A 13,075-nucleotide genomic window follows, 5' to 3' on the forward strand; every position below is an offset into this window, starting at 1 on the left:
CAGAAAGATAAGGCAGAGGTACACACAGCTGAGTGGGAAATGACTAATGACAAAGAAGGAGCAGGGACGGACATAGACCAGAGTACAGACAGGATCGGACACGGATACACAAACAGAACACAGATGAAGGCCTGCAATACTGCAGCCCTCAGAGACAGAAAACACACGACCTGGCAGCTCAGTAGCAAATGCTAACTGAGGGGAATAGTTTGCTCAGGCATCCTCCAATGGGTGATGATGCCTTAAGTATCAGAGGCCTCAAGGCTATTGGCCAGAAGCACCTTAGGGAGGTGCACACAGTCTCAATAAGAATCCGGAGTGGCTGGCACCGCCCCCCTATGCACACAGCCAGGAAGTGTACACAGAGCAGGCCGCCATGAAGCACATGGCATGGAACCAGCAGCAGACAGATCTCACAGCATGGCACTGGGTGAGTGAGGAGATGTAACAGGCAGGTGGGGAATGGAAGGCCATGCAGTGATGCCGGCAGGGTTGTTACAGCAAAGCTAAGATTAGAGCCTCCAGAGATGGAGGAACACAGAGCAAGGCCTGGCAACTCAGAAGCTAAACACTAACTGAGTTTACACATTTCACAGGACCAGTCCACTAGGTGGAGCTGCACTAAATACTGAAGGCCTCTTGGTAATTGGTCAGGAACAGATTAGACCTGATTCCTATAAGAACCAGAGAGTTCAGGTGCCGCCCCCCTATGCACACAGCCAAGAAGCATGCAGAGAGCAGAGGCACAGAATATGAAGCTGGCAAGAAACAAACCACAATATGACCTGGAGCAGTGGGTAAGATAGTGTGAGAGATGAGAGGCCATGCCATGATGCCAGCAGAGTTGTTACACCATGGATATCCCAGCAGCCAGAAAAAAAGCAAATACCTATGAACAAATAACCATATTGCATATAAAGTACATATCCACCCACAGGACCACAGCTGATGCACGTTTCACCTAAGCTTCATCTAGAGCAGTGTTTCCCAAACTCCAGTCCTCACGGACCCCACGGGTCATGTTTTTAGGATTTCCTTAGTATTGCTCAAGTAGAGGAAGTATCATCAAGGCATTAGGAATTGTCTCACCTGTGCAACACTAAGGAAATTCTGAAAACATGATCTGTGGGGTCCGTGAGGCCTGGAGTTTGGGAAACACTGATCTAGAGTGTAATGTATTGTATTGTTATATACATTTTAACTATTGTAGCCACTGCTTGCATGCTTAGCAACCTTTTTTTATGTCCTCCCATATATCTTTGGATCTCCTTTTTATCTGGTACTTATTTATATATTTAATACATTTTTACAATAAAGACTACTGTAATTGTTTTTATATTCTCTGTGTGGCATATTTTTCTTTTTGTGTTCAATATATATGTCAATGCCTTAAGACATAATACCTTGCTGGTTAACTGCTCTGCAGAAATAGTTTATGTGCTATATGGTAAAACTGTTACTGAAAAAAACTAGGATGTAAGAAAAAACTTGGGTGCTTGGGTGGATGGCAGTTGCTGCCATGACTAATAAAATAATGGGATGCATTAAAAGAGGCATAGATGCTAATGACAAGAACATAGTTTTGCCTCTATGCAGCCACACTTACTGTGCACAGTTTTGGTCTCTGGTGTATAAGAAGGAAACAGCTGAATGAGAGCGGGTGCAGAGAAGAGTGATCAAAGAGAAGAGATAAAACACCCTGGCGCTCACCTCAATGTGGGCGCGTGCCTGATACAAAGGAGAATAAGGAACGCAAAGTATACCCCTAGCTGCTGAGATCACTAACAGGATCTGTGCCTATCCTGGAGATAAATAATGCTAAACCACAACAAAGTGTGATGCCGCGCTTAGGGGTTAGGTACTAGGTGCTGGAAGGCGTGTGACCAGCAACTAAGCACCGCAAGCATAGAAGCCAATGACAGGAATTAGATAATGTGAATAGTGATAAGTTCCCCTTGATACAGTGACTATAGTGTATACATAACACTGCAGGTTGGTGCTTACCCCGCTGGTGGTAGACGTGTAGTCTTGGTGTCGCGATGCCTTTGGGCGGTGTGTCCAGTCGGCGTGGGTATGTGGAAGGTGAAAGAAAAGATCTGAAATCTGCTACTTGCTGATGGGGAGTATGCGGGGGAGGAAGCGGGGAGGCGTGTAGCAGCTAACGCGACACCTAGGGAGCCCCGACTGAAGGCGTCCCTGGTTACCGCTGAAAGGAAATGGCTTAGTTGCTGGTCACACGCCTTCCAGCACCTAGTACCTAACCCCTAAGCGCGGTATCACACTTTCTTGTGGTATAAGAGTGATCAAAGGTTATTAAGGGAATGGGTGAACTGCAATACCAAGACAGGTTATAAAACTTGAAGTCACACAGTTTGAAAAAATGAAAGGTCTAGGGGCGATCTTCTTATAATGTACAAATATATGAATGGACAGTACAGAGATCCTTCTAATGATCTTTTTACACCAAGGACTACGACAATGACAAGATGGCATCCTATGCATCTACAGGAAAGAAGGTTCAATGATAATCACAGATGGCGATTCTTTATTGTAAGAGCAGTGAGACTATGGCGCTCTCTGACACATGATGTCGTAATGGTTGAGTCACTAAAAAGTTCAAGAAGGGCCAGGATGCCTTTCTTAAAAAATCTAATAATGCTAGCTATGGGTACTTGATCCCGTGATGGGACGTTGATCCAGGGAACTAATCTAATTGACAAAATTTTAGGAATTTGTTCCGGATACTCCCTTTTAGGGAGTATCCGGAACTTTACAAAAAATGTACCTAAGCACTAACAGGCAGGTAATTGCAAATGTCCTGCCAATTATGCTACACGCCGTTCTTCCCTGGCACAGAGAATCGCATACCACTCCTGCCGGGGATTCAGCTGCCTCTGCTTATGCGACAGGGTGGGACTCCAGTGTCATTCTGACTTACAGCTGGCTCCCCCAGTTAGGTAGCGGGGGATCCAGCTGTCAATCTCAATGTTGCCGGAAGTCCTGCCCTGTCCACAGAACAGTCTGGAAAAGAAGCCTCCAATCTGTACTGTAAATGTGATGTCAGCAGAGGCTTCTGCATTCCTGGCAGGAGCGGTGTCAGAGAAAAACGGTGCCGCACACAACAGGCCGGTAACTTGCATTTAGCTGGCTGTTAGTGCTTAGGTACATTTCTTTTTTTTTTTTTGTAAAGTTCCAGATACCCCCTCTAATTTGGATCAATTAGCATCTGCCTCATGAGATTTTTTTCTTCCTCTTAATCAACATATTAGGTTATAGGTTAAACTCAATGAATTTGTGTCTTCTTTCAACCTTAAAACTATGAAACATACATTTGCCCTAGTTTTTCCTAGAAACAGATAACCACTTTCATGCCAGAGGTTCAGCTTAATAAGTATCTGGTGAACAATCTAAGACAATTATCAGCCTTTAGTCACTGTTAACACCAATCCATGCAGGAGCCTTGACTTGACGTGCTGGATTTGTCACACCAATAGAGATCAGTGGTAACTGGTGGACCCCAATGACATACATTGAGGTCTATCTGATTCATGCTTATTTTGACAGGAAATATAATTCTGCATTCAGCGATCATTTTCCAAACAAAATAGTCATATTTTGTGCCACAAAGATGCAAAATGACCCCGAGATGCACATTTGGACCACATTTTGTTTTGGATGTGAAACATCTTTTTACATACGGACGTATGCATGGTTGTGTCATACATTATCATCTGCTCAGACACAAAAGGGACTGATGTACTAAAGCTTTCAAACTTTAAGACCCTGGAATTAAAGTGACTCACGCTATTTGATAAATTTGGCGCATCTTTAGACTAGTTTGTTTACACCATCTATTAGTTGGTTTACTTTGGTCAACTAGGTTCTGCCAAATTGTGCTGCAAATTTGGCACACAGGTTTATGATTTAGTCCCAGCACTGCCAATAAGACCCACAATTATTAAATGGCAAACATTATCAAGCCAAAACGTGTATTAGGAAAAACTGATTTATCAGAGATCATATTTAAAGAAAACAGAAAAAAAAGATACTAAGGATATATTACAAAATTACAAGATTTCACATTTGCTTCACTTAGAAATGAACAGTATTATGACGGGAACCACAACGGGGGCATCCACTTGAATCGAGCTGTCCTGGCAATATTCCTCTTTTTCAAACATGCACAAAAATACAACAAACAATGATTCTGTGCATGTTTGAAAAAGACAATTACTGCCAGGATGGAGGCAAGTCATCTCAGTATCACCATCAGCTTCATTCAACTGAATGGCTCCAATGGAATTCCAGTCGGAATATGGTTTTTCAGGGATTCCAATAGAAACCCTGATGTAGTGCTCGGCGGACAGCACTGCTGAAATGTAAATCTAGCATTACAGATATGCATAAAAGCTTTTCTACTTGGATATTATCCAGTGAAGAAACCCAAGTGTTCGGTGATTATTGACAGGGAAATTGCAACATGAAGAAAAAGTATTACATGACACCCAATTAAATCAGCAGGCATCCATTCATTTTACTGGCTACCAGTTTAGTAGCAGAGCTCATCGCGGGTTTCTCCTGTGCGTCCTCAATGTGCCATATTACAGTGTTTTACAATAGGTGCATTACAGACCAGACATCAATATGACATCAGAGCAATGTCCAATAATGATCAATTTGCACACTGGATTTTCGTAATATCTGGCAATTACATACTGGTACACTCGCAATGTTCAGTCATTTGTATCACTTAGAGGGTTCAAGAGGTTTAGAGACAGGAAAGTACTTTGCTTTAGGCCTCATTCAGACATCAGTATTTAAAAAAATGGTGCTGGTGTCATCAGTGTTCAAGATCAGTGTCATTCGTCTTTTATCAGTACTTTAATGGATGGATAGACAAATTAATATATTGCAAAGCTTCTCCTAATCTTTGCAATGTTATATAAGGGCAACACAGGGACGGCACACGGAGGAAATCTGTGTGTTGTACAAGTTTTTCACGGACCCTTAGACTTGTATTGGCCCTTTTTTATCAGGGATACCGAAAAAAATGGACATGTTTTCATGAGTTTTGCATGGACATGTGGTCCATGAAATAACAGACATGTGAGTAGCACCATAGATTATAATGGGTACATATTGTATCTTTGAAAAACGCAAATAGAGCACGTACTGTAAGTGCAACATGGACATCTGAATGAGGCCTTACAGTTCTGTGGCATTATCGCAGACACTGGTCATGTCGGTCTGGGTCTAAGGAAGGTTATTATACTCCAGATATGCATTATTTCTCCTATTTCGCCATTTGCCTCATGGAACAGGCAGACATATTTTTTTAACATCAGGGAACCTCTACCTGCTGACCTACTGGGGAAACAAAAATTAAGACAGAAAGTGATAAATATGCCTGATCTACATTTCCTTGCATGGTAGTTTTCAGGTGAACATCTGCAGGACTACGGGGACAGATCAAAAATAATCACTATTAAATATGTATCAGCTTTAGTACTTACGCACTTGGGCTACCACCAGGGGAACTTCCAAACTGAACCCGAAAACGATGTCTCCAAACAATACTCATTGGATTTATGAATGCTTCTCTTAAGTCGGATGTACACCCGGTCTATATTTGTATTGGTTTATTCCTGTGCTTTGTGCACACAAGACCTGCTGTGTAATGTACTGTAGGGCGGCAGGTATTGCTAAATATGTCAATATCTTTAGCAGCCGCGATAACAGATAATTGTGATCGTAAGGGTGAGAGCAGCTAGACCCTGGCGATCAGCTTATTGCCCAATGACTAATTTTAAAGAAGGATTGTCTTTCTGAGAAAACCTCTATTATTCTCCTTCATTGGTACCACAATCACATTAACATTACACTGCACTAAGGCTCAATCCACACTGATATTTAATGCCATACAGACGTTCAGACTATAGTCAACACTCATTGCTCAAACTTGAGCAGTATTGTGGCAATGTCAACCCTTCTTGGAAATCTGGTGTTAAATATCTTTAAAGGGGTTGTCCAATACTAGCACAACCCTGTCTCATTCCCCATGTTTGACCCCGTTAAAATAAAAAATGCTGTACTCACTTCCGGTGTCGGCGCCGTTCCAGCGGTGTCAGCACTAGTGTTGCCAGGGCTCACGTGAGGCTGTTACGTCACATGAGCCCTGTGCCAATCAGCGGCGGCTTCACAGTCTCCTCCTTTGGATGTATTGAACATTATTATTATATTATTTATTGTTATAGCGCCATTTATTCCATGGCGCTTTACATGTAAGGAGGGGTATACATAATAAAAACAAGTACAATAATCTTAAACAATACAAGTCATAACTGGTACAGGAGGAGAGAGGACCCTGCCCGCGAAGGCTCACAATCTACAAGGGATGGGTGAGGATACAGTAGGTGAGGATAGAGCTGGTCATGCAGCGGTTTGGTCGATCGGTGGTTACTGCAGGTTGTAGGCTTGCCGGAAGAGGTAGGTCTTCAGGTTCTTTTTGAAGGTTTCGATGGTAGGTGAGAGTCTGATATGTTGGGGTAGAGGGTTCAAGAGTAGGGGTGATACGCGAGAGAAATCTTGTATTCGATTGTGGGAAGAGGAGATAAGAGGGGAGTAGAGAAGGAGATCTTGTGAGGATCGGAGGTTGCGTGTAGGTAAGTACCAGGACATCAACATCAACAGGAAGCCATGGCTACGGCTGTTCTCTGACTTCCTCTAGATGTCTGATAACGGGAACAGTGACACAGTGTGCACATGTCACAACAAATAAACGTGAGCCCCGGAAACGCGAGTGCTAACACCGCTGGAACAGCGCCGGCACTGGAGGAGAGTATACTTGTTTATATTTTAAGAGGACCAAACATGGGGAATGAGAAAGGCTTGTTCTAGTAGTGGACAACCCCTTTCTGCTTATGTTCCATCTAACGCAAAACTCAAATTATGGCAAACATACCCAAGTTTGCACAGAAGATTTATGACACCTAGGAACTGGAACCATGCTTCTTCCATGACCCAAAATTCCTAATCGGGCAAAAAGTTTATAGTATAGTATATATTGATACTCATGTTTGTTTCTTTTTAAACATCTTCCCTTAAGGTTAAGTTCCCAAGATGAGTTTTTGACATTGAGCATTTTCACTGCACAAAAATGCAGCATCTTACACATCTAGCAAAGTGGATAGGATTTCTAGAAAATTCAAGCCCTTGTGCTTTATTTTTTTCGCAGTGTAGACTAACCGTGGTGCGTGTTTGAAATCCACAACATGTCAATCTCTCTTGCGGATATGCTGAGTTTTATGTGCAGATTTTTCCCATAGGCAAAATCTGCAGGTAAAAAATGAATGCGCATTTTTTGTGCATTTCCGTTGAAGAAACGCACTAAAAACGAATGTAATCCGCACATGACTAAGTCTGTAAAGATTTGTCAAATCCAAATACCATGAAGGATTAAAAACAAAGCAGCTTTATTTAGCACGACATACCAAAAGGAGACAAAAAAAACGAATGGTCAAAATCATGCTAAAAACTTTATTGAAAGTAATTTAATGTACCTAATAGATGCAGAAATTCTGCAGAAAATGTGCAACATCAAAGACTCACCAAATACTCATCATTTGAACGTAGCTAAAAACAGACAAGATGATAGTCTCGCATATCACCCCTACTCTGGAACCCTCTACCCCAACATATCAGACTCTCACCCACTATCGAAACCTTCAAAAAGAGCCTGAAGACCTACCTCTTCCGGCAAGCCTACAACCTGCAGTAACCACCGATCGACCAAACCGCTGCATCTCTATCCTCACCTACTGTATTCTCACCCATCCCTTGTAGATTGTGAGCCTTCGCGGGCAGGGTCCTCTCTCCTCCTGTACCAGTTGTGACTTTTATTGTTTAAGATTATTGTACTTGTTTTTATTATGTATACCCCTCCTTACATGTAAAGCGCCATGGAATAAATGGCGCTATAACCATAAATAATAATAACAATAGTTCGAGAAGCGCCATCAGTTTGGGGAGTAGGACGGTATTACTGACTGACAAGTTTTGGCCTTGTTTTTTTAATTTTTTTCCACACGCGTCTTACAGTGCTTATTTGGTTTTAGCTTCATGGTATTCATGCTTCTAATGTAAAACTTTGATTTAAAGAAAAAACTGTGTCCAAAATATCAGGTCACTGTAAGGGCTATGAACAAAGCATAGAAAATGGAAACTCTGCTTTTGTAGGATTGCTGGAATGTATTCAGGCACAATAGAAATTAGATTGGCAGCTCAGAAATACTTACCCTCAAAAAAGTTTTAATTGGAGTCAAGAGTTCAGTCTATTTTTTTTTCTGTGAATAGATGTATAAAAACCTAGAGGATACTCACGGTTCTCACAAAGGATCCCAGTATATGCAGCCGAACAGTCACATAAATATGTATTGTCTGATTCTCTGCATACTCCATTGTTCTGACATGGAGAAGAAGAGCACGGTCCCAAGATCTCTAGAACATAAAGGACAGAAGATAATGTATAGGATCAAGAAGATCAACCTGATGCTAAATTAATTTAAAATGGATAAAAACATCTAATAGTATCCTTTAGCATGCAGTGCGCTGATGACCGGCTCCATTGCGCTTGCACAGTAAGACATAGCGATACCGTTCCTGATTGGGGACGATACTATAACATTGGAATGAGTGCTATCCAATGAACCATCTGATAGCACTCGTCCGTGTTATACGCTGGTGACTCGCCAGTGTTGGTGATCCCTAAAAGTTGCTTTATTGCAGAAGAGAAGATCTGTTTGGGACATAAAAGGACTTTACTCAAAAGCAGGAATAGGACTATATAACAAAATGGTGGCAGTTTTGGGGACTGAGTGAACCTTACAGTTTCTCTTTAAAGAGTAATGTTCTTTTTTATTCAATCATTTAGTCCAACGTGGAAATTTTGCAAATCACTTTATTTTTAGCAGATTTGTCATCATTGGTTAAACAAAAATTGCATGAACTCCTGTATTTCTCAAGAATATTTGTCCACATCAGACACATTGATACCAGAATATAGCCAACTGCAGTACGGATGCTGGCGCTACTCAAAATCAGTGTTGTGCTCATCGGACCAATCTCCTGCAGCAGGACTGTCACCATAGTTAAGGTGACAGATTATCGTGAATGAACGTTCCTATAAGCTGCTTCACGATAATCCTGCAGCATAAACAGGCTGCTAGTTACCCAATGAACAAGCAAAAAGCTAGTGAAATAATATTTTGGGTAGTACAAAAGATAATTGTTATTGGCAGCGCATCATCCTCTATAAACAATGGCAGCAGATATGCCCCAAACGATCTATTATAGATTGTACAGTGCGCAACAATTGCCGCGGTCTGCCTGAGTACAAGGGCTTGTAAACGACCGCCGATTAATAAATATATACTGATCAGCAGTTGTTTCGTGCCACCAGTCAGTACATGTACACACACCTTAAGGCCTCTTTCACAGGTCCAGATAATTCCGGTACCGGAGAAATCAGTACCGGAATTATCCGTGTCCGTGTGCTCACGTGGCACATCAGTGTGGCACACGTGCGGCAGCCGTGTGCCGACTGAGGACCACACGGACCGTGCAGGATATGCGCATATTCATCACTGTAATGAGCGTTACCATGCGACCGCTCATACAGAAACTGCTGCCGGCGCTGAGAGCATATATCGCAGGAGTTGGGTATTTCCCGGAAAGCGGGAGGGGGGGGGGGGAGGGCGCACAGGGGATGGGAGGCGGGTGGTGCCTCAAACTTTATTTTTAAGGGGGAAAAAAAAAACCTTGATTTTTCATTCCTTATCTCCAGCGAACGCTGCTGGGGAGAAGGAATGAATGCCAGATTCAGCACCACACGCAGGGGGGACAGCGCTTACTGTAGTGCTGTCTCTCCTGCGAGCGGTACGTGCACACGGAGGAGAGTGCACACTGTTCTCCGTGTGCGGCACGTATTGCGGTACGTGCTGCCGGAGAAGATCGGACATGTCTCCGTGTTTTGCACACGGACACACGGTCCGTGAAAACACGGAGACATGTGCATAGACCCATTCATTTGAATGGGTCTACGTGTGTCAGTGTCTCTGGTACGTGAGAAAACGGTCAGTGCACGTACCGGAGACACTGACGTGTGAAAGAGGCCTAAGGGCGTATAACACGGCCGAGTGCTATCTGATCTTTTATCATATAGCAATTGGCTTAATGTTATACTATGGGGCAATGAAGATATGCAATTTTTTTTTCATATCAATTCGACATGAGAAAACAATTGCAGCATGTCGAGAGAAGCTCCTGAATTTGGATACATATCTATAGGTGCGTGTGAAATATTGGACAGCACTCAGATGTCATCTGAGTGCAGTCCAACATTCGCAGACTCAGACAATGGAGAAGATGGAGAAATTAAGTTCTCCTTTTCCACACCTGTGATACAATCCTCTCTTGAGAGAGAATTTGATCACAATCGACTCAAATGCTCTGGCATGAGAGAATATACACTTGTGTGACCCCGACCTTGGTGAGAGACACAGGTGCTGAGCTGACCCTTTCACTGCCATCAACTGTCCTCTAAATGAGTACATTCTAATATCACCCCTAAAGAAGCTAGATGCTACTGGCGTAACACGAGGGGACTGTAGCCTTATTTCCTAGATTTTGGTTAATGTTATATGGTCACACGTCTTGTATATAATTTTGGATTAGTGTCATTATCTGTTTAATTAGATTTACTTGCATTTTTGCTTATTATTTTAAAAACACTTTCCATTGGTACATTCCTTTATAACTTTGTCCTTTTGACCTTACATGTTTCTATGCTATTATTTTCTATTTCAACATTTGCTTCTATACACTTGTATGTAATTTGGAGGAGTTGTGCTTCCACATCTTTTATTTTCCAGTGTGGAGATTTGGTGTTTTGTGCATAACCAAATATTTGCTTTTTAATTGTTTTTTTATTGACGTTTGTGTATTTATTTGTCCTATTTAATAAAGCTTCACACTGTTAATATTCAGGTTGCTTTGTCTATCATATGGGTACTGGTGCATGTTTTTGCCAAGAACAATCTTTCTGTGCAGCGTATATTGTCTGTTTCTTGGTTTATTGCCCAGTATCTTTATAACTGGTTGCTGCCGATATCTCTTGCTTTCTACATTCTAATATCATTGCAGCTCAAGGCAGTCACATAGACAGGGGAACAGCAGGGTTTTTGAACCTATTTATATGCAATTTCTTACAGTAATGGAGACAAATTCCATAATGAAGTGATTTGTAAAATTTTCCATGCTGGACACAATTATATAAAATCAGTAAACGTTTGGTTACTCCTTAAAAAATCAAACGGAAAGACAAGCAAAGGAATGGAGAATACGGGAAGTATTTCTATACCCCACAATCTTATAGAGTTATTAGGAAGAATGTAACACTCCAATAAACACTTCTATTATATTACAACAGTGAAATACATTGGAATAAAAAGGCTAAATCTTAGTATTTACTGGAAGTTCAAGATGAGAAAACAGTTCTTGATTTGGTGAGTCATAGAACAACCAAAACTGTAAAAGGTCAAGTCCAGTCACAATTCATGGGCCACGACTCCAGGCAGTTTATTATATGTTATTTCACAAAATCTTCTCATTGAGATCCATGAAGCTAAGATTAAAGGCTATTTCATGCCTGTAGTATCTGATCTGTGGAAAGATTTAACCCCTTAAAAACCTAACCAATGTTGGTCTCAAATACAGGGTGGGCCATTTATATGGTTACACCTAAATAAAATGTGATTGGTTGGTGATATCAACTTCCTTTTTGTGGCATATTAGTATATGGGAGGGGGAAAACTTTTCAAGATGGGTGGTGACCATGGCGGCCATTTTGAAGTTCGCCATTTTGGATCCAACTTTATTTTTCCCAATGGGAAGAGGGTCATGTGACACATCAAACGTATTGAGAATTTCACAAGAAAAACAATGGTGTGCTTGGTTTTAACGTAACTTTATTCTTTCATAAGTTATTTACAAGTTCATGACCACTTATAAAATGTGTTCAAAGTGCTGCCCATTGTGTTGGATTGTCAATGCAACCCTCTTCTCCCACTCTTGACACACTGATAGCAACACCGCAGAAGAAATGCTAGCATAGGCTTCCAGTATCCGTTGTTTCAGATCCTGCACATCTCGTATCTTCACAGCATAGACAATTGCCTTCAGATTACCCCAAAGATAAAAGTCTAAGGGGGCCAGATCGGGAGACCTTGGTGGCCATTCAACTAGCCCACGACGACCAATCTACTTTCCAGGAAACTGATCATGTAGGAATGCTCGGACCTGACACCCATAATGTGGTGGTGCACCATCTTGCAGGGAAAACTCAAGGAATGTGCCATCTTCAGTGCATAAAGAGGGCAACATTATCATCATGATGGTCTTCATGGGCCAGTTGAATTGCCACCAAGGTCTCCCGATGCCATGTGCCTGTATGACCTCCCTACAATGCCTGGGCATTCTCCTGATGAAGTGGCGGATGGTCTCCTGAGGGATCTCCTCCCAGACCTGGACTAAACCATCAGCCAACTCCTAGACAGTCTGTGGTGCAACGTGACGTTGGTGGATGGTGCGAGAAATGATGTCCCAGATGTGTTCAATCGGATTCAAGTCTGGGGAATGGGCGGGCCAGTCCATAGCTTCAATGCGTACATCTTGCAGGAACTGCTGACACTCCAGCCACATGAGGTCTGGCATTGTCCTGCAAGGAACCCAGGGCCATCCGCACCAGCATATGGTCTCACAAGGGGTCTGAGGATCTCATCTCGGTACCTAATGGCAGTCAGGCTACCTCTGGTGAGCACATGGAGGGCTGTGCGGCAATCCAAAGAAATGCCACCCCACACCATTACAGACCTACTGCCAATCTGGTCAGGCTGAAGGATGTTGCAGGCAGCAGACCGCTCTCCACGGCATCTCCAGACTCTGTCATGTCTGTCACATGTGCTCAGTGTGAACCTACTTTCATCTGTGAAGCACACAGGGCGCCAGTGGTGAATTTGCC

General features: G+C 42.4%; 1 protein-coding gene across 7 annotated transcripts in view; it reads right to left on the minus strand.

Annotated features, from left to right (window-relative positions):
• The window catches only part of SNED1 (sushi, nidogen and EGF like domains 1), a 335,409-nt gene that overhangs the window by 117,785 nt on the left and 204,549 nt on the right, over positions 1-13,075 (minus strand). For all 7 annotated transcript variants that reach the window (XM_069727726.1, XM_069727731.1, XM_069727729.1 and 4 more), the window contains one exon: positions 8,380-8,496. In XM_069727726.1, coding sequence (XP_069583827.1) covers positions 8,380-8,496 — 117 coding nt within the window. The remainder of the gene's footprint in view (positions 1-8,379; positions 8,497-13,075) is intronic.

Source organism: Ranitomeya imitator, chromosome 5 (genome assembly GCF_032444005.1).
Source record: "Ranitomeya imitator isolate aRanImi1 chromosome 5, aRanImi1.pri, whole genome shotgun sequence".
Classification (NCBI taxonomy): domain Eukaryota; kingdom Metazoa; phylum Chordata; class Amphibia; order Anura; family Dendrobatidae; genus Ranitomeya; species Ranitomeya imitator.